The sequence below is a fragment of the Hemitrygon akajei genome, chromosome 2 (assembly GCF_048418815.1).
Source record: "Hemitrygon akajei chromosome 2, sHemAka1.3, whole genome shotgun sequence".
NCBI lineage: Eukaryota > Metazoa > Chordata > Chondrichthyes > Myliobatiformes > Dasyatidae > Hemitrygon > Hemitrygon akajei.
In genome coordinates, this window is record NC_133125.1 from 127,315,410 (window position 1) to 127,337,874 (window position 22,465).

The 22,465-nt window shown below is 42.2% G+C and overlaps 1 protein-coding gene across 2 annotated transcripts in view; it reads left to right on the top strand.

Moving 5' to 3' along the window:
• Window positions 1–22,153, top strand: part of obi1 (ORC ubiquitin ligase 1) — a 30,178-nt gene extending 8,025 nt beyond the window's left edge. For both annotated transcript variants that reach the window (XM_073027543.1, XM_073027553.1), the window contains exons 4-6: window positions 1,697–1,948; window positions 8,537–8,625; window positions 19,710–22,153. In XM_073027543.1, the coding sequence (XP_072883644.1) occupies window positions 1,697–1,948; window positions 8,537–8,625; window positions 19,710–21,210 (1,842 nt within the window). In that variant the 3' untranslated portion in view covers window positions 21,211–22,153. The remainder of the gene's footprint in view (window positions 1–1,696; window positions 1,949–8,536; window positions 8,626–19,709) is intronic.
• The last annotated feature ends 312 nt before the right edge of the window (window positions 22,154–22,465 follow it).

Here is a 22,465-nt window from a genome sequence, read left to right on the forward strand (position 1 = left end):
GTTGAGACATGCAAGGCAGTCCCTCTCTGATATTATAAACACAAACAGCAATAATGCAAGTGCCTTATTTGCTACAGTTGATAGGCTCACACATCTTCCTGTATCAGTAGCACCTGAATTTCTATCTACAGAGTTATGTAATGACCTTGCGTTCATTTTTATTGACAAAATTCAGAAGATTAGTCATGCTGTCAGTATCATCCTTCCACTCACTTACAACTAATTTAGTTAAGATGATACAATTCAAGCCTATTGATTGTAAAACTTCAGAAGAAATTGTGCTACACCTGAAAATCCTCCTCTTGTTCATTTTACCTGCAACTTTAAAAAAAAAATGTTTTTAGTTGCATGGCATCAGACATTCTGCACACTTCTATCAGGCTGCTTACCAAAAGCCCTGAAAACTGCTGTTATTAAGCCTCTTTTTAAAAAAAAAAACAACCTAGATGCCTCAATAATTAATAACTACAGGCCTATATAAACCTTACCATGTATAAGTAAAAGTATTGAAAAAGTTGTTTATTAGCAACTTAACAGCTTTTTGGCACTAAGCAACTATATGGATGTTTTCCAGTCGAGGCTTAAAACTTTTCTTTTAACTGTAGCTTTTAATTAGAATCTCCTGCACTATAACTTTTATTTCTTTATTTCTATGTGTGATTTTAATCTCTTTATATTGTCTGTATTTTGATGTTTGATTTTATCTTGTTTTATGTAAAACACTTTGAAATGCCTTGTGTTTGAAAAATGCTTTGCCTTGTATATATGCAATGACTTTGCTTACATAGAAAACATACCACCCCTTTCCTCTATTTCCCACTGTGACTTCTCACCTGCTGATTACTTCCTGCTGGGTCCCATTCTCCTACGGTCCACTCTCCTGTCCTGTCAGATTCTTTTTCTTCCAGCCCTTGACCTTTGTCACCCACCTGGCTTCACCTATCACCTTTAAGCTAGCCTCTTTCCCTCCATTACCCCCCCCACCCAACCGCAATCATTTTGTTCTGGCATTTTTGCCCTTGCTTCTCTGGCCTGTCTTTGCTCGAAACTTCAGCTGTTTGTTCATTTCCATAGAATCTGCCTGACCTGCTGAGTCCTCCGACATTTTGTGTGTGTTGCTTTGGGTTTCCAGCTTCTGCAGACTTTCTTGTTACCTCAAAGGGCTATGCAAGTATAAAAACACAAGTTCCACAGATTCACCACCCTCTGGATGAACAAATTCTTACTCATCCCACTTTTAAGGGGACGTTCCTTTATTCTGAGGATTTGCCCTTGAATCTTAGACTCTCCAAGTATTGGAAACATTGTCCCACATCCGTGGTATCCAGTCCTATCCGTATTTGGTAGGCTTGAGTAAGATACCCCCTCATCCTTCTGAAGTCCAGGCACTAGTCTGGAACACTCCACATACCTTTCATATGGTAAGAATTCTAAACAGAAACTTGATTTATGTTGCAAGAAATTAATAAGTAATTTTGGAGTTGTTTGTGGAGCAGTGAAACCATCTAATAATTTTGTTGTTTATTTTATTTCCTTGTTTAATTATGGTCCATTTCTATTTCTTTTACCAGCACCAAGATATTATTTTAGCAGTTAAAGTAACCCCATTTGGTGTCCATTCAATACTTCGCAGAATGTGATAGTGGAAAGGTGTCCTGAACCATTTCTGAAGCCGTGTTGGTCTTTTCTCACTTAGGAAGAAATTGAGTCCTTGCAGAAAGAAATTGAAGAACTTCGTGGCAAAAATCTGAGCCTGGAGTCACAGCTAAAGACTGTCCTCGATCCAGTGGCGCTGCCACCAGGCGGTAAAGATGACGGTGAGAAGCAGAGCCCGAGCAAACAGAGCAGTGCTTCTGGCGTAACCAGTCAGCAGGAATGGAGAGCCAAGCTCAAAGCAGCCACCGAGATCTATGAGAAAACAAAAGTGGATTTAGACAAACTCAAGCAAGTATGTATTCTCTTTCCATTTTTATTTGGAGTATAACTTCTATTAAATGCTGCATTTATCACAGAATTGTACAGGTCTCCCCTGCCCAAAATTATGTCGACTATTCCTGATTATTCCCTGCATTTCAAAGTGAACATCAATTGGTTCTTCACAATCTTCTTCAACAACTTCCCTATCACTTCTTGTTCCTTTCACGCCTTGTGGGGCATTGGGGGGCAATTTTTGCTGTTTCCTTAGCAGTTATTTTTTTTAATGAAGTGAGTTGCTAGCTCAACATTCAACCCAGTACAGATGGAAAGCGTGCAAGCGGCTGGCCAGTTTCTCTGTCACTAATGGAAAAATTACTAGCTTATAATTTCCAGGCTTATCCCAACTGATGGAAGAAGGAGATTTCTGTTTATATCTTTCTGAATTTCCTTTTTTGAATTACCTTTCCTTGTTGTTGACCTATAATTGGATTTATCCAAATAATTTTCCCTATGCATGCTTTGCTTTCTCCTAATACTTTCTAAATGTATATTGTAAACACAATAAAAAAGATCTACGTTTATACATCTTGTATGTAGCTGTCTGTGTAATCACTCTGTCAATGAAGTAAATTATAAGCAAATTTTTCTAAACTTGTATGGTACTGCTATACAGTTTACTTCCTAAATCTATAAATTTGCTTCCTGAATTCTCCAAGAAAGGGAATAGGTTAATAAAGCAGAACTGGATTAATGGTCTGGGTTACAAGTGGGAGCACCACCATCCTGCCCCAAAAGCACAGTTTATTGTTCCTATATCGAAGCCGTAGAACCTCTCACTCAAGGTCACCCTATGGGTGACTTCACCAGAAAGTGGCGTAGCATTCCTGCCCAAGGACGATAGAAGCATCGACAGTGAGGTCCATAATCCGCGAATGAAAAAGCAATTAGTTTAGTATCTTAATTTACACATTGTGTATTGTTTTATTTATCTAATTTTGATAGGATTACTACGTGTCATCCATGTAGTAGATATAAAGTGTATCTGACATGCCAAGCACATCAGGTAAAATGCAAGTTAGTTTATTTAACTTGACACTTGCGCATTTAGACAGAGAAGAAGATTATTTGACCCACTGGGTCTCTAGGATCTCCGAGGAGAGTAATCTTATTAGTCCTAGCTCCCCACTTTATTTTTTTTGAAGCCCTGCGACTGATTCTCTCCTAACAAGTCTATGAATTCCAGTTTAATTTTTTTTTGTCTGTGCTAACAGCCAATTAACCTTCTGGATGTAGGAGAAAACCAGAGCATCTGGAGGAAACCCACGCAGAACTGGAGGTTGGAATTAAAGCATGTTCCTAGAACTGCAAAGCTGCATCACCATAAAGTTGCACAAAGGAAATCAACGGGTGCATCTTGCCTGCAGCAGCTCTTGGAACAACCTCCAAATTGACCCATTTTCCTTACTTGACCAATGACATTTTCCTGTTCCAGTTTCCCTTTTGACTTTGCTGTGTCAGGTTCTATTGACATTTCGGGCAGTACATTGCAGATCGCAACAGTCTAAACCTTTACATTCTCAAGACATTTTGCAGAGGCTGGAAATCTCGAGCAACAAGCACAAGATGCTGGAGGAACTCAGGAGCCCAGAACGTCAACTGTTCATTCCCCTTCCATGGATGCTGCCTGACTTGCTGAGTTCCTCTGGCAATTTGTGTGTGTGTGCTGCTCTAAATCTATATATCATTGTTTTGTTCATGCCTTCAGCGGAGTGTCACCCTATTTACAAAACCTCAATTTTAATCAACATTATTTAATTTGCTCTTATTCTCCTCTGCTCTAGTTCCTCTTATCTCTGCACAGAATTGAGGTGATGCCCATACATATTAGGGCTGGTGTGAGTGCACACACTTTTTAACTATAAAAACCTTTGTTACCTATCATTGTATCCAGTAGAGTGTTAGACTAATACAGCATAGAAACTGGCCCTTCAGCCCATCAAGCCAATTCCTTTTCCGCACATTTGGCTCATATCACTCTAAACACCTCCTATCCACATACTTATCCAAAAGACTTTGAAATGTTGCCATTATACCTGTCTTAGCCACTTACTCTGGCAACTTATTCCACATTTCAATTTCAGTACACTATGAAAGTGAAGAAAGAAATTAGTTAAACGTACAAGCCAAGTCAGGACTCGATGAAGGATCTCAGCCCAAAACGTTATCTGTTTGCTCTTTTCCATAGATGGTACCTGGCGTCATGAGTTCCTCCAGCATTTTGAGTGTGTTCCCTTTAAATTCTTTCCCCTGTGCCTTGCTGTTTTCAGTTAGGGAGAGTTTGATAGTCTTGCTGAAATCTAGGTAGAGAACCTCTCCAGAGTACCCTAATTGATTTTTTTTGGCGTATTTCTCCCCATTTTATTGAATAACCCCTTCGGCACTTTTCAAATGTACAGATTGTAATGTTTGTCCTGTCCTGATCGATATAAATTCCTGTTTCCTCAGACAGAATACATAGTATCGGGGAAGAAGAATATAACAAAATTGGATACATTTTGTATCCTCCTTCATAGAAGATAAAAGACCTAAAATAATAGGAGGAACCAGGCCCAGGGTGAATGAGAGGTGTGGAATGAAGGCCATTGATCAATATACTTAGCATAACTATCCTTTCCATTCTGCCCCTCTGAATGGAGGCTAATGGAGACGAGAGACTGTAGATGCTGGAGCAACACATACAAATTCTGGAGGAAGTCAGCGGGTCAGGCAGCATCCATGGAGGGAAATGAACAATAGACACTTTGAGCTGAGACCCTTCATCAGGATTGGAAATAAAGAGGGTAGAAAAATAAATGGGAGGGGGCAGAGGAAATGAGCTGGTGGGCGATAAGTGGAAAAGGCAAAAAGCTGAACAATGTGGAATTTGATAGGCCAAGGGCAGTAGACCATAGAATAAAAGGAAGGAGGTGGGGAACAAGAGGATGGGTTTGGGTGGTGGACAGGTTATGAGGGTGGGGGAGGAGATAGAAAGGGATGAAAGTGCTTGAAGAATAAGGAAAACCAAAATGGAATGGGGGTATCAGAGGAGAGTGGTTACCAGGGATTAGAAATCGATCTTCATGCCATCAAAATGCAGATTACCAAGACAAGATTATGAGCTATTGTTCTTCTAATATGTATCTAGACTTAAACTTGGCCGTAGAGAAGACCGTGAGCAGACATGTCACTGTGGGAAAGGGAAGTGGAATTAAAATGGCTGACCAGCAGTAGATTCTCGCTGTTAAGGTGGAGAGAACAAAGGTACTCAGAAGTGATCAACCCAGTCTTTGTCACTGATGTAGAGGAGACCCCTGAGTGCAGCTGCTCTCTTTCTTTTCAGTCCTGATGAAAGCTGCCAACCTACAAAGGATCAGCCATGATTAAATGGCGGAGCAGTCTTGATGGGCCAAACGGCCTAATTCTTCTCCGTGTCTTATGGTCTTAAAACATTGTCTGGTCATTTCCCTTCATAGATACTGCCTGATCTGCTGAGTCCCTCCAGCATTTTGTGTGTTTTGCTTAAAGGCTAATGTTGCACCAAGTAATATATAGATGCTTATTATTCTTAAGAGGTATTGATTTTGGATATGCAATGAAATTTATTTGTCAAATTATATGTGCATTGTCTACTTATTCATGTTTTTAATTTGTTGCAATCTCTTTAATTGACTATTTCTTATCCTTCTCCCACCTGGAGTGCATATTTATGAATTCTAAAGTATAAATCAGTGATATAAATTGTGAACAACAATAGTCTCACACTTGCCTTTTTGAAGTTCGACTTCCAATCTCTGCCATTCTGAATAATCAACATCTAATTCTGTCTAGCCTGGCTGGCTAGCCAATCTGCAATGTCCCCTTATTCCTGATCTAATAAGTCGTTCACAATTATCACCATTTCTGTGACCTTTTTACATTTAGAATGCAGAACAATCACGTACAGGCCCTTTGACCCACTATGTCTATGCTGACCATGATGCTAGTGTAATTTAACCCATCTGCAAGTATGTAAGCCGAAAAGCCTTTGAGATCATATTGTTAAATATCCTTTGTTAATTATAAGAATTATATAGGAAAAATTAAGTTTGTTAAGCACAATACTCCCATGCTGTTCTCTGAAAGAATTATCCACTTTGTCTGTTTTGTTTTATGGCTTGTTTACTGCCTTATCACCTGCACAGACCTATTTCATTTTCAGTAAAAGTGAACAAACCAAGCTCACTACATCTGAAGCTTTACTCCAGCTCATTCAATAATGCATCATACTAACATTTTCTTTCACTGTCATGCCTTTATTTTTATTATACAAGATTGTAATAGTGAGGTGTGGAAGAAGTGATTAAAATCATTGCAAGGCCTTTGAGATAATTAACATTAACATCACGGAGTCACTTAGTAGAGAAGGCTCCACTTAACCCATCATGCCTACAACAGCAAGTAAGTCAGAGTGAGATGGAAAAATATATTTCTTTTACCACGGCAATCACTGAACTTATATTTTTGAAGCAATGAAATTTGGATAGTTAATTTGCACTTCCTGTTCTTCCACTGTAGGTCATGGAGTTTAGTAAATTGTGCAGTGCAGGCTTTTTAATTCATGGAGGGCTTAAGTGTAAGTTTGGATCCAATATTCCCTGCTAGTAGCTTGTCTAGGTTGGCAAAAGCTTTCCATATCCACTTCATATCAGTTCCCATCGTAAATTCAAAATCTCTCCACACTCTCATCTACTTTATGTCACGTGATTCATATAATATCTATTGGCCTTCTCTATAGCAATTTGGGTTTCACATTGAGGAAAATTTTTAAGACGAAGTTATAAATTCTATGAAATTCAATAGTAATAATATTTCACAATATGGAAATGACTTGTGCATAATCTTCTAAATTTTGATTGCTGAAGCAACCATTAGAATTTATCAGAAAGCCAGATGTTAATCTGTATCCAAAAATTCTGTGGATGTTTTAATCCATGAATCTTGGCTGCTGTATTCGACCAAACAAACCAAAGCTGTGTTTCAGGAAAGACTCATTCATAGTGGCAAGAATGTGAAATTCTTTACTACGTGGAGTAAAAACAGAGTGCTATAAATACGCACTGGGTCAGGCAGCGCCAATAGAAAGAGAGAAGCAGAGGTAATGATTTGAGATTGATGAGTCCATTTATTCGTTAAGTGCCATGTAATGTGACGTGGGCGATCATGGTTATTCCATGACCATGATTGTCTTTAACCAATTCTTCTGCAGAAGTGGTGTGCTATTGCCGCCTTCTGGGTAGTGTCTTTACAAGACAGATGACACTATCCATTAAAAATACCCTTCAGAGATGGGCTGACGTCAGTGGTCGCATAACCAGGGCTTGTGTTTATTTGCAATAGTCAAAGTGCATAGTATAGCTGGTTATTTGACTTCTCATTGAAGTGATATGATAGGAGAAAGGATAAATGGGTCATATTGCTAGAGCTAGAGATGGAAGTGTGTGTGAGGGGGGTTGCTTAGGTAGAGTGTGGATGCAAGCTGGAGCTTGTTGAGCCAATTTTCTCATTTCTATGCATGCCTCTGACCCAAAGACTCCCAAGACGTGCTCAAATGTTAACATCGTGATGTTGGGCATTTTAAAGCATGGAGTTTACGGACTCTTCTCAAGACTTGTTTGCATTATTATCCTCCTTTCAGACTTTTCCATTTGAGCATCTTCTAGTTCTTTCCACTTAGCTGTGGATATAACTTGAGCATTCCCTGGAAGAAAAAGCTGTAGAGAGTTAACCTAATTACATTCAAATTGACAGTGCATGTGTGCTGAACTACTTTACTTTCCCTGTTGGTTTTAATTGAACTTGGCCACTCACACTCTTCTCAGTTAGTGTAGGCCAAGTAAAGAAGCTGATCTTCAGGAAATCAATTGGTATGTTAATTAACAACTGCCTCCTAATCAGAGTTGGACTTGGCAACAGTCCAACATTGCTGATGATTTTATAGTGGTTGTTCTTATGTTCCAAAGCCATGAAGAGGAGGGTGACATTTAATTCAGAACTGCAAGGGCCCATGGAATGAGACTTGGAGGATATGTTATGTTGTGAAACATTGCTTCAGATCATCTGCTTCCACGGGAAGAAAGGTCGCTGTGTGCTGTGTAAATAGTCTTTCATTTTAAGCATCACCTTTTGGCATTAAATTCAGTCTAATGCACCATGAAACTTAAATTAATGCTTTTTCTCTCTTCCTAATAGCTGTTGAGCAATTCCATTGATGTAGACACATTGTCATTGCATACTCCATTCAAATCAGTTAGTTGTGCAAGAAACATGATTTTACCATTAGTGCATTCCCTTGATGTCTTGCAGCTAACTCTCGGCTGCCAATGAAGTATCAAAAACATATTCTGCATTTTACCATAAAATATTCATTTGCAAAATCTAACTTAAATTGAACTGTGTGTGTTGGAAGGAGATCACGTGCATAATGAACCTTGGAAAGGTGGGCATGTGAATTTTATTTTGATGTTGACTATTTGGTGCAAATTATGATGTACCCCTTCAGTATCTGTAACAATGCTTTGATGTTTCTAAATTTTTCCTTTAGGCAAACCAAAAACTTCGTATTCAAAATGGTGATCTTGTGAGGGAGAATTTGCATCTGAAGGCTGAAGTGGAGAGTAGATCACCACAAAAGTATGTATGATGTCTGTGCTAAATATAACAAGTTAGTTGTCAACTTTATCTTCCCTCTCTCTCTTCTCTCTCTCTCCCCCCCCCCCCCACCTCCCCAATCTTGTACAAACTGTTAGCCAAATACTGTGTTGCAATGTGAACGAAGTCAATGGAGAGATGTGGCTGGTAGATAAAAGCAGTCCTTTATTCGACAAAATGAGACACTCTTTGAAGGAAGAGGCCTGTTCAATCTGATATTACATGACATTTTATATGCTAAAGATCAAAGGTATCAGCAGGACAATTCTATAGTTACAGTGTATCTACAATGCTTCCTTTGAATTACATATAGTTTTCACACCACCTCCCTCGCACTTCAGATACCCAGAATGAATGTTCCAGCATCTGTAGATTTTCTCTTTTATGTTAATCATCTACTGGTTTTTCACTTAACTGGCGTGCGCAGCTCCAGGAACCTATTGTCCATTTTATTTGCCGGTCGCAGGCACTACTAAATCCCATCAAATTTTCCCAGGATACGGCAGTTCTACATAAACTCTAGATAGAGTGGATGTAGAGAGGATGTTTCCATTAGTGGGAGAATCTAGGAACAAAGGGCACGGCCTCAGATTACAAGGACGTCCCTTTAGAATAGAGTTAGGGCATAGAATAGTGCAGCAAGGAACCGGCCTTTTGACCCACGGTGTTGTGCCAGACCAGCTGAAAAGTAATTTTAAACCCTCCTCAAAGAGAACTAATCCCTGCTGCCTACACAATGTTCATATCCTTCATCTTTCTCACATCCAAGTGCCTATACCAGGCAGTGCACACCAGGCATCAACCACTCTGAGTGAAAAAAACTTACTCCTACATCCCCTTTGAATCTACCCCTTCTCACCTTCAATGTGGTATTAGACATTTCTACCCTGGGAAACAGATACTCCCTGTCTACTCTGTCTATGCCTCTCATAATCTTATAAACTTCTATCAGATCTCCCCTTGGCTTCTGCCACTCCAAAGAAATGACCCAAATTTGTCCAGCACCTCATGATAGCACATGTCCTCTATTCCAGGCAGCATCCTTGGAAAACTCTTCTGTACCCTTTTCAAAGCCTTCCTATAGTGCTGCCAGAACTGTGCACAATACTCCAGATGTAGCCTAACCAGAGGCTTAATAAAGTTGCAACATAACCTGTTGACTTCTGAACTCAGTGCCTCGACTAATAAAAGCAAGAATCCATAAGCCTTCTTAACCACTTTATCGACCTGTGTAGCCACTTTAAAAGAGCTATGAACTTCAATCCCGATCTCTTTGCTCAGCAACTCTATTAAATATCTCGCCCTTAACAGTGTACTATCTCCTTGCCAACGTGCAACACCTCACATTTATACAGTTAAACTGCATTTGCCATTTCTCTGTCCATATCTGCAACTGACCTATATCGTGCTGTATTCTTTGCCAGTTTTCTACACTATCTAAAACTCCACCAATCTTGGTATCATCGCATACTTACTAACTCACCATTTAAATTTCATCCAGGTGATTTATATAAATCACAAACAGCAGAGGTCCCAGAAGAAATCTCTGTGGAACACAAGTAATTACAGGCCTCCAGCTCAACTATAAGCAAGCCAGTTCTGAATGCAAACAGCCCGTTCACCATGGACCCCATGCATCTTAACCTTCTGGATTAGCCTCCCAAGAGGGACTTTGTCAAATGCCTTACTAAAATCCATGTAGACAACATCCACTGCCCTACCCTCATCAAACTGTTGCATCACCTTGTCAAAAAACTCAATTAAGTTTATAAGTCACGACCTGCCTCTCACAATGTCATGCTGGCGCTCACTAATTAGGTTTCCAAATGCTCGTACACAGTATCCTATCCCAAAGAATTTTGTCCAGCAATATCCTCCAACTGACATGAGACTCATCGGTGTATAGTTCCCAGGATTTTCGCTTGTTCCCCTCTAAGTAGAGGTACAATATGAGTCACTCACCAGTCCTCCAGGAACTTGCCTGTGCCTACAGAGGATACGAAGATACTGGTCAAAGCTCCAGCAATCTCGTCTCTTGCCTCCTTCAATAACTTGAGGTAAATCCCATCAGGCTCTGGGGACTGATCTACCTTAAAACTCAGTAAGAAACCCAACATATCCTCCTTGACCTCTAAACACCCTAACATATTTATACACTCCCTATTGATCTCTGGTCCCCCATGTCCTTTTCCTTGGTAAGTATTGAAGCGAAGTACTCATTAAGTACCTCACTCAAATTCTCCACCTCAAAGCAAATGTTCCCCCCTTTATCGTTGAGTGGTCCTCCCCTCTCCCTAGTTATAGAAACATAGAAAACCTACAGCACAATACAGGTCCTTCAGCCCACAAAGCTGTGCCAAACATGTCCTTACCTTAGAAATTACCTAGGGTAACCAATAGCCCTCTATTTTTGTGAGCTCCATGTATCTGTCCAGGAGTCTCTTAAAAGACCCTATCGTATCCGCCTCCACCACCGTCGCCGGCAGCCCATTCCCTGCACTCACCACTCTGCGTTTTAAAAAAAAACCCTATCCCTGACATCTCCTCTGTACCTACTTCCAAGCACCCTAAAACTGTGCTAGCCATTTCAGTCCTGGGAAGAAGCCTCTGACTATCCACACAATCAATATCTCTCATCATCTTATGCACCTCTATCAAGTCACCTCTCATCCTCCGTCGCTCCAAGGAGAAAGGGACGAGTTCACTTAACCTGTTTCATAAGGCATGCTCCCCAATCCAGGCAACATCCTTGTAAATCTCCTCTGCATCCTTTATATGGTTTCCACATCCTTCCTGTAGTGAGGCGACCAGAACTGAGCACAGTACTCCAAGTGGGGTCTGACCTGGGTCCTACATTACCTCTTGGCTCCTAAACTCAATCCCACGATTGATGAAGGCCAATACAACATACGCCTTCTTAACCAGAGTCAACCTGCACAGCAGCTTTGAGTGTCCTATAGACTCAGACCCCAAGATCTCCCTGACCTCCACACTGTAAAGGGTCTTACCATTAATGCTATATTCTGCCATCATATTTGACCTACCAAAATGAACCACCTCACACTTATCTGGGATGAACTCCATCTGCCACTTCTCAGCCGAGTTTTGCATCCTATCGATGTCCCGCTATAACCTCTGACAGCCCTCTAGACTATCCACAACACACCCAACCTTTGTGTCATCAGCAAATTTACTAACCCATCCCTCCACTTCCTTATCCAGGTCATATATAAAAATCATGAAGAGTAGTTAACCTCTTGCTTTTGATGTATGTACAGAATGCCTTTGAGTTCTCCTTAATCCTACTTGACAAGGACCTTTTATGGCCCCTCCTGGCTTTCCTAGTTCCCTCCTTTGGTTATTTTCTGGCTTCGTTTTACTCCTCGTGCCTTTTTGATCCTAACTTCTGGAGTTTTGCTTACTTTTTCTTCTTGACTAAATTCATCACCTCTGTGGACATCCAATGTTCTCTTGTCTTTCCATCCCTGTCCTCCATTCTAATGGATGGATGGCCTTCGAGTCTGTATTTGGGTAAATATAAAGCAGAGGTTGATAGGTTCTTGATTCCTAAGGATGTCAAAGATTATGGGGAGAAGGCAGGAGAATGGGATTGAGAGGGAAAATAAATCAGCCATGATCAAATAATGGGGGAGACTTGATGGGCTGAATGGCCTAGCTCTGCCCCTAGGTTTTATGGTCTTGTGGTCTAAAGCCAATACATTGCGAGTGCAGCTGGGATCTCCATTACATAGTCTGTGGTGAAAAAGGTAGTTCATCTAATATGTGTCTCTTAATAAATGAAAGAATTGGCTTTCCCTCCCAAAAAAAGCTGCTTTCGCTAACAGTGCGCAGGTTCCTGATGTGAACTCGAAGCCGCCTTCGTGCATGCAGCAGGTGGAGTTGGTGGAAATTCCACATCTGGTTTTCTCGATGTCACCAGCAGGAACAATGGTCCTGTATGCTGCAGTTGTTCACAACAAGAGAAAATCGGCAGATGCTGGAAATCCAAGTAACGTGAAATGCTGGAGGAACTCAGCAGCCCAGGCAGCATCTATGGGGGAAAAAAAAAAAAGTACAGTCGACGTTTTGGGCCGAAAGCCTTCGGTAAGGCTGGAGACAAAAAGCTGAGGAGTAGATTTGGAAGGCTGGGGGGAGGGGAGAGAGAAGTGCCAGGTGATAAATGAAACTTGAAGGGGCGGGTTGAAGCAAAGAGCTACAAAGTCAGTGAAAGAGACAACAGGCCATGGAAGAAAGAGGGGCGGAGGAGCACCAGAGGGAGGCGATGGCCAGGCAAGGAGGTAACATGAGAGAGGGACGAGGGGATGGGAAATGGTGGGGGGTGGAGGTTGCGGGTGGAGGCATTACTGGGAAGTTTGAGAAATTGATGTTCATGCCATCAGGTTGGAGGCTACCCAAACGGAATATAAGGTGTTGTTCCTCCAACCTGAGTGTGGCCTTATCCCGATGGTGGAGGAGGCCATGGATGGACATATCAGAATGGGAAGTGGAATTAAAATGGATGGTCCTCTGGTGCTCTTCCCCCACCCCACCCCCTTCCATGGCCTTCTGTCTCTTTCACCAATCAGCTTCCTAGCTCTTTGCTTCATCCCTCCCCCTCCAAGTTTCACTTATCACCTGACATTTCTCTCTCCATACCCCTACCTTTCAAATCTACTCCTCAGCTTTGTTTCTCCGGTCCTGCCGAAGAGTTTTGGCCCGAAACATCGACTGTACTTTTTTTCCATGGATGCTGCCTGGCCCGTTGAGTTTCTCCAGCATTTTGCTTGTGTTGCTGCAGTTGTTGCATGGTCTTTGGGAAAGCAGCTGTATTCCCTGTGTGGGCATTAGGAGATAAAATATTATGATAGAAGTAATTAATCCAAGCAGTCTTGTTCAGCTGGAATAGGCAAGGCCAATACTCGAGAATGAGAGGTAATTTAAAATTATATGATATTTGGTGTGTTTGGTTCTCAGAGGTGTGTCTTTCTGCTTGGGGTGGGGGGGTCCTAAACCAGAGCAATTAGTCTTAGACGTGGAGTAATCTATAGATTAGAGGAAGAATGTGAATCTGGAATTCCTGAGTCCTTGATCAGCTTGGGGATCTGGCAAAGGACTAGACAAAGCCATGGTGTTCAGCTTACAATCTGGAGCTGGAGTTGGATGAGCTAAGGATCATCCGGGAGGCAGAGCAATTGATAGATGCGACTTTTGAGCAGATGGTTACACCCAGAGTGCAGAATTCAGTGAGTAGATGGGTGAACACTGAAAGAGGTAAAGGGAGAACGAAGTCAGTGCAGGTGCCCCCCCCCCCCCCTCCGCTGTGGCCATTCTGCACAGCACCAGGTATACTACACCTTTGGATACTGCTGAGGGGGAATGACCTATCTCGGCAAAGCAGCAACAGCCAGACTAATAGCACTGGGGTTGGCTCTGAGCATCTGAGCACAGTGATGAAGTTAGGCGAAGCAATAGATATGGGTGACGGATAGGAGATTCTGCGGCAGCAAAAGAGACACCAGGATAGTGTGTTGCCTCCCAGGTGCTAGGGTCCAGGATATTTCAGAGCAGTTGCAGAACGTTCTTGAAGGGGAGGGTGAGCAGCCAGAGGTCGTGGTACATGTTGGTACCAATGACATAGGCAGGAGAGAGGTAGAGGTCCTGCGCAGTAAATTTAGGGAGTTAGGATCTCCTAGGTGGTAATCTCCAGATTACTTCCAGGCCATGAGCTAGGGAAGGTCAGAACATGAAGTTAGTGCAGACGAATGAGTGGCTGAGGAGATGGGGCAGGGTTTCAAGTTTTTGGATCATTGGAACCTTTTCTAGGGCAGGGATAACCTGTACAAATGGTTCGGGTTGCCCCTCAACTGGAGGGGAACCGATATGCTGGGAGGGGTTTGCTAATGCTATTGGGGAGGGTTTAAGCTAGATTTACAGGGGGGTGGGAACCAAAGTGAAGAGGCAGACGATGGGGCGGTTGGTGCACAAGTAGAGACAGCTTTTAGGGAGTTTGTGAGAAAGGATAGGCAGATGATGGAGGAAAGATGCAGTCAGCCAGATGGGGTTTGAGTTGTGTCTATTTTAATGCAAGGAGTATCATAAGCAAGGCGAATAAATTTAGAGCATGGATCAATATGTGGAGCTATGACGTGTGGCCATTTACAGAGACTTGGATATCTCAGGGGCAAGAATGGCTGCTGAGTGTGCCAGACCTTTGATGTTTCAAAAAGGACAGTGGGAAGCAAAGGGAGTGGGGGCGTGGCATTGCTAATCAGGAATAGTATCACAGCTGCAGAAAAGGAGGGACTGTCTACTGAGTCAGTGTGGGTGGAAGTCAGAAACAGGAAGGGGGCAATAACTCCACTGGGTTATTTTTTTTTATAGACCACCCAATAGTAACTGACACACTGAGGAGCAGATAGGGAGGCAGATTCTGGAACAGTGCAATAATAATAGGGTTGTTGTGATGGGTGATTTTAACTTTCCTAATATTGACTGGCATCTCCTTAGAGCAAGGTGTTTGGATGGGTTGAAGTTTGGTAGGTGTGTTCAGGAATGTTTCTTGATGCAATATGTAGATAAGCCAACTAGAGGCTGTACTTGATCTGGTATTGGGAAATGAATCTGGTCAGGTGTCAGATCTCTTGGTGGGAGAGCGTTTTGGAGGTAGTAATCATAACTCTCTCCTTCACCATAGTGCTGGAGAGGGATAGGAGCAGACAATTTGGGAAAACATTTAATTGGAGTAGGGGGAAATATGATGCTATTAGGCAGGAACGTGGGAGCAGATGTTCTCAAGGAAATGCACGGCAGAAATGTGGCAGATGTTCAGAGAACGTGTATGGTGTTCTGCGTAGGTATGTTCCATTGAGGCAGGGAAAGGATGGTAGGGTAAAAGAACCATGTGTACAAAGGATGTAGAAAATCTAGTTAGGAAGAAAAGCGTACAAAAGCTTCAAAAAGCTAGCTACTGTTAAAGCTCCAGAAAGTACAAGGTTGCCAGGAAGGACTTTAAGAATGGAATCAGGAGAGCCAGAAGGGGCCATGAGAAGGCCTTGGTGAACAGGATTAAGGAAAACCCCAAGGCATTCCATAAGTATGTGAAGAGCAAGAGGATAGCCGTGTGAGAATGTGACCAATCGCATGGGATAGTGGAAATGTGTGGAGTCGGAGGAGGCAGTGGAGGTGCTTAATGAATACTTTGCTTCAGTATTCACCAGTGAAAAGGACCTTGGCAATTGTGGGGATGACATACAGCAGACTGAAATGTTTGAGCATATAGACATTAAGAAAGAGGATGTGCTGGAGTTTTTGAAAAGTATTAAGTTAGCTAAGTCACCGGGACCAGATGAGATATGCCCCAGGCTACTGCGGGAAGTGAGGGAGGAGATTGCTAAACCTCTGGCAATGATCTGTGTAAATGTTGTTCCCTAGTTCAAGAAAGGGACTAGAGATAACCCAGGAAATTATAGACCAGTGAGTCTTACTTCAATGATGGGCAAGTTGTTGGAGATGATCTTGAGGGGCAGGATTTATGAGCATTTGGAGAGACATAATCTGATTAGGGATAGTCGGCATGGCTTTGTTGAGGGTAGGTTGTGCCTTATCAGCCTGACTGAATTATTTGAGGATGTAAGAAAACAGGTTGGAGGTAGAGCAGTGAATCTTGTGTTTATGGATTTCAGTAAAGCATTTGATAAAGTTCCTTATGCGAGGCTCATTCAGAAAGCAGTGATGCAAGGATTCCAAGGAGACCTTGCTTTGTGGATTCAGAATGGGCTTGCCCACAGAAGGCAAAGGGGGGGTTTTAGATGGTTCATATTCTGCATGGAGGTCGGTGACCAGTGGTGTTCTGCAAGGATCTGTTCTGGGGCAGCTCTTTGTGATTTTTATAAATGACCTGAAGGGTGGGTTAGTAAGTTTGATGATGACACGAGTTGCGGGTGTTGTGGATAGTCTGGAGAGTTGTCAGAGATGGAACGTCGATAGGATGCAGAACTGGGCGGAGAAGTGGTAGATGGAGTTCAACCCAAATAACTGAAGTGGTTCAGTTTGGTTGGTGAAATTTGAGGACAATATAATATGGCTAACACGAGAGGGCACAGTTTTAAGGTGCTTGGAAGTAAGTACAGAGGAGATGTCAAGGATAAGTTTTTCACACAGAGTGGTGGGTGCATGGTAAGCACTGCCAGTGACGGTGGTAGAGGTGGATACTGTAGGGTCTTTTAAGAAACCCGTAGGAACCTGGAGTTTAGAAAAACAAACTGCTTTGTGGTAGGGAAATTCTAGGCAGTTTCTGAGTAGGTTACCTGGTCAGCACAACATTGTGGGCCGAAGGGCCTGTCATGAGCTGTAGATTTCTGTTCTATGTTCTTAATGGATGGCGGCTAACTATCCCTGGTTTTACCTTGTATTGATGAAGGAGTACTCACCGTTAAGTGAATTGGGCTGTACTTTCTAGAGTTTGCAGTTGTGGAGTTGAGGAAATCCAGAGCTTGCTTTTTGTGTTGCTCTGTGTCACCCCAGCTTTGTTATAACTGTACCTCATTTGAAAATTTGTCACTGAAACCCATGTAATGTTGTTGCTTCATTTAAGACCAGTTGTACTGGATTTCGGTTGAGCAATTCCTTGGCTTTTCCCTCAAATTGTTTTTCTTACATGGCTTTACTTATCCCTATACTTTAATTAACTTTGCATTGTATTTTTCCAGTCTTGACCTTATGATGATGCCTAATTCGATCTCTCCACTGATAGTGTGCCTTTGGCTACTGGCTCCAAGCTCTGGAATTTTCTCCCTAAACTTCTGCCTCTCCATGCACTTGCAAATGAACACTTTGAGTTCCTGATCCTTTTACTTAATATTGTCGTGTAGACTGTTAGATTGACCTTCTCTGAAGCTGTACCACACATTCGCGCTTATAGTGGATTACTCAAAATTAATCCAGTAGTTTCTACATCCAAAATTGTTGTCCTTAAATATTTGCTACTTTGATTTGTAGCTTTAGTTTGAGAAGTGTGTGGAATAAAGCAGAAAGACAATTTATCATTTTGTAAGTTTGCCTTCATTCTTGAATGCTCCAGGAATGGCCAGACATTTTTTTTTGGCAAGGTAGTGATTTTTTTTGATCAAATGCAGGAGAAGCTATCCAACATGAATCAAGACATGTAGATTTTCCCAAAGGTTATGAATTTAGATCCAACTTGCTGTCTGTGTGAGTGAGATGAAAATCATTTCATACTGTTTGAGACAAGGGATTTGTTCTTAATGCAGAATACTGATGTATGTACATCTTAGAGTACTTGTTCAAATGCAATAGCCATTTTAGTTTTTAAAAATTATCTCTCAGCAATCTTTCATTGTCAGTCAAGCTGTTTGAAGCACAGATTTCATTGAAAGGATCCGCTAATGCATTAAATGAACTCTTTTTGTGCATGTTCACTATTTGTCACTTAGGAAAACAGGCTTTTATCAGTTTACTGTGTAACAATGTCAGTCATTTTAAAAAGCTCTTAGTGAGGTTACAGTCATATATTAGGAGTGGGGTATTAACATAGTATGTAAATCATGTTTTAAAGCAATAATCGTTTGCACAATTAATGACCCGGAAGGGCACTGAATAAAATGCAGGTAGTTAAATTAAAAACTGAAATATAGATGTACATGAGATGTAAAATAGTTTTGTTCAGTGAAAATCTAGGTGTGCAATTTTACAATGAAGTTAACCGCCTCACCCAGTTCTCCTAAGTTTGCTTGGGTTTCAGATTGAAGTACATATGCCTAAAATTTCCCAGGGGTATTAAGTAGATCACAATCCCTGCACCCCTTGGTCAGCTTCACATTTAATAGTGACTATTCCTCCGCCAGTATGACTTGTCAGTCAAGCAACAGTCTGATTAGGTAGGCAATGTAAAGCATAGGGCATTCCATTTGCTTACCACCATTGAAATACTTTGTGATCTTATTCAGTCTGTATTTTTCAGAATTTAGGAGAAGGGGGAGGGCAATCTTACTGAAACATAAGGTCCGAGGGGGAAATGCCTACATTTTCACTAGTGGGAGAATTCTGAACGAGGCATACACTTGCATAATTCTGGGGTAAGCACTTATAACTGATGTGCAAGAATCACATAGAGACTCGTCAGTTTCTGGGCTCTAGGTCATTGGCAGGTATTTAAATGGAAGGTATTTACGGAATCCTCCCCCAGGTTCTGGCAGGGTTCCATTCCGTGAAATGTCCACAAGTCAGTAATGCCGCCGCGGACCAAGTTCTCAGGCTCACTGATATGTACAGGCTGTTCATCACCTGGGGAGGACCTGCAGCTGGCTTTGTGGAAGATCGAGGAATTGAGTGCTATAGAGAACTGACTCGGAAGCAGAATGAGACAAGGGGAAGGTCAGCAGGGGCCGAGTGGCCTCTTTTACTTGACAAACATTTGGGGTTCAGCCCCCAAACTCATGCAGACAGGCCCTCCCCAGGTTACAAACACCTGACGTGTTTGAGTGAGTGTTTGGGAGCACAGTGGGATGCACTTGCCGGCTGCTACAGGTTTTCTGGTATCCTCTGCCATGTGGGGCTGAGGACTTTCCGCATGCCCTCTCTGCCATTGCCCACCCTCCCCCATCATCGGCACCACTCCCAGGCTGGGTTGAGAGCACTGAATAGACTCGCTGTCTCACAGAGTCAGTGAGGTCAATTGGTGGCTGCTCTTCCCTCGCCTGCTCCCTCTACCATCTCCGCCGCTTCTGTGACCCTCTCTGTTTCTGTAGATTTCTAACTGACGAACTGCACAGGCTCCACACACTGTAGTAGCCCAGGGAGGACCTTTACACAAATGTCATCTGCACAATGCAATGAGATCTTGGAGATTGTTGCAGCTGTTGCTTTGAAAAGCAGATAGCATGAGTTCAAATGTTTTTTTTTTTCATTAGCAACCAGCTTTGGCGTAAACCATTTGCATGCATTTTTATTCTCTGCTTTTGCAGCTGGCCAGAGATAAAAGGTAAGAATTAGATGAAGAAAAATGGTGTCTGTTCTCGTTGTCACAAACGGTTCCTATCTGCTTGCAGATTTGGAAGGTTCACAGTGGCTGCCCTTCAGTCCAAAGTGGAACAGTGTGAGCGTGAGATAAGCCGATTGAAGAGGGCTTTGGAAAGGAGTGACAAGTACATCGAGGATATGGAGTTCCAGATGGAGCGGCTGAGGAGAAAGTGTGAGCAAAGTGAAAACAAAGGTGGGAGATTTTGTTCAGAGTCACCATCTGGTTCTGCTCAGCACGGAGAAAACGGAAGTGGCGGCGACCTGTGGGATGGTCACAATGACCCGCAGGAAAAGAGGATTATGGCCTTGAGGAGAAGCCTCAGTGAAATAGAGCAGTCATCCGTCAGCCGGTTAGATAATGCGGAATCGTCTTTTGCCTTCTCCCACCGAAGTACAAGTCAAACTGTGTGTGAGTCTATCACGAATAAACAAGCCCCTGCTGACAATGGAGTTTTAGCTACAGCCAGTGTTGAGAATGTGTTACGTTTCCCGAAGTCTGATGTGAAGGACGAGGAGAGCACCTTGCCCGCGAATGAGAGCGTGATCCAGTTTGAACTGCCAAGCCCCTGCACGCCATCCATGTCACTAGGCGGACTGCACCTCGACAGCACGGACGACGAAGCCAGTCCCCTGATGAAAAGGAGAGATGGAGACAAGAAGTTGGGCTACTTGAGAAGACTTTGTTTTGATGATGCTCGCTGGAGAAATGCATGTTTCGAGGAGCAGATTTTGTCAAAGCCGAATGCCAATGGTCATGCACCGAATGCCCATGTTACCTCTGAAAGCATGATGCTTTGGGATTGTCAGTCTGGTCCTAATAGAAATGCCCAGAAAGATACCTTAGGAAAAAACTTTCAGACTTCTGTGTATGATGACACCAAATTGAAAGCTGAAATGCCCGATCTAATATGTAGTCCAGTTCTTGATGGTCCCTCGCATGCTGAGAACAACAGTCAACGTTCCAGAACCTCCAGTGAGACGTCAATGGATGCAGCCTATCGAGAAAAGGTATCTGAACTGGATTTCATGTTGGATGAAACAGAGAATACTCAAAATCCCCAGTGCTCTGTGTTGTCCCAAGATCTTTCTGACTTGGATGTATCTTTGTCATCAGATCTAGTGCAGTGTACGGAACTTTTGAATGAAGCTGAGAAAAGATTGGAGCAGAAAATGAGGCAAAATCAGCTGCTTGCCCCCGCCTCTGACATTGGAGATCAGATAAAGAGCAGGGAGAAAAATGCAGTTTCATTGCTCACGGTATCTTCGGTTACTTCGAGCCAAAAGGAAGAAACTTCAGAAGAAAAACGGTCTTTCCCTTGCAGTTTTAGTTCTCCATTCCTTTCAGTCCCTTCAGAATTATCTGTCCTCCCACATAAGAAGCCATCTTTGTGGAACAACTATTTAATGGCTGAAAGTGAGCCAATGCTGGAACCAGTCAACAGGTGCCTTACCATCAAGAGGAAGCCACCGAGTTATGGCGAGGACTTGTCCAGTCCATCTAAATCCTCAAAAAAAGACTTCCTATGTTGAAACTCTTAACGTTCCGATTTTCTACCCCTCCCCAATAGAATCTTGAGTCCATCTTATCTTCGTAGTTTGTCCGCTCTCCTCCACCCCCAACTGTCTTATTATCGTGTAACATATTATCTGGGACAGCACAATGACACGTCTCTGATGGGTGCACCTTTCCTGCTTGTGAAATCCAACAGCTGACAACAAACCTCTCATTAAATGGGAAGAAAGCTATGTTCCAAGGAGTCCATTAATCGATATCAGCTGTATGTATCAAATGCAATTGCAATGCTGTTTCTTTGTTTTGTACTTAAATCATTCAGGCTGGAAAACTACTACAAATTGGCAAATGAAAGTAAGCTAGGCAACTGTTTTTGAATGCAATACCCAGCTCAGTGTGCTTTAAGCTAATGTGTTGAAAGTCTGGTGCTTAATCCACAAATATACCAATATGCTTCTGAAATTCTGTTTTTACAAGTATTAGTGCTAAAGGGGGAGTAGTCCATTGTTCCATATAGTTCACTGGTGTTCCTTTCCTCTTATATTGCAGTTTTGAACATAATTCGCAGTCCATTCACCATTAATTATAGTGAGCAATTTATCCTTCAAGCAGTCTTATTGGAAAAGGGTATTTCTCGAAGTGATCTATTCCTTTTAAGACTGGTTGTTATATTTGTCAGACAACTGAGCATAAAGAATTATTGGTGAAAGTTAAGGACCTCTGCAAAAGCATTCTTGGTTTAGGAAGCAGCGTGAATGATACACAAATGGGCAAATTCTGAATGAGAGATTCCGGAATCTCCAAATTTTTTTTTTCAAGTTGATTCTTGGGTACAGAAGTGGACAAAATGTGGTCTTCAGTAAAATCCTGTTTCCCACCAAATGGAATCAGAATGAATATGTTGCACTGTCTGGGTTTTTCTTGCATTAATCATTTAATGTTCTATGGAAATATTAAAAAAAAATCTATTTGTCTTTGCTTAAATATTGAATCAATGAAAATGTGTCCATATTCACAATAATCTACAGACGCTGGGAATCCAGAGTAACACACACACACAGTGCTGGAGGAATTCTGCAGGTCAGGCAGCATCTGCAGGAAGGAATAAAGAGTCAATGTTTCAGGTCAAGACCCTTCAGCAAGACTGGAAAGGAAGAAGACAGAATAAGGTGGGGGAGGGAGAGGATTACAAGGTGATAGGTGAAACCAAGTGAGGGGGAAGATGGGGGAGGGTTATGAAGTAGGAAGCTGGGAGGTTATAGGTGGAAAAGG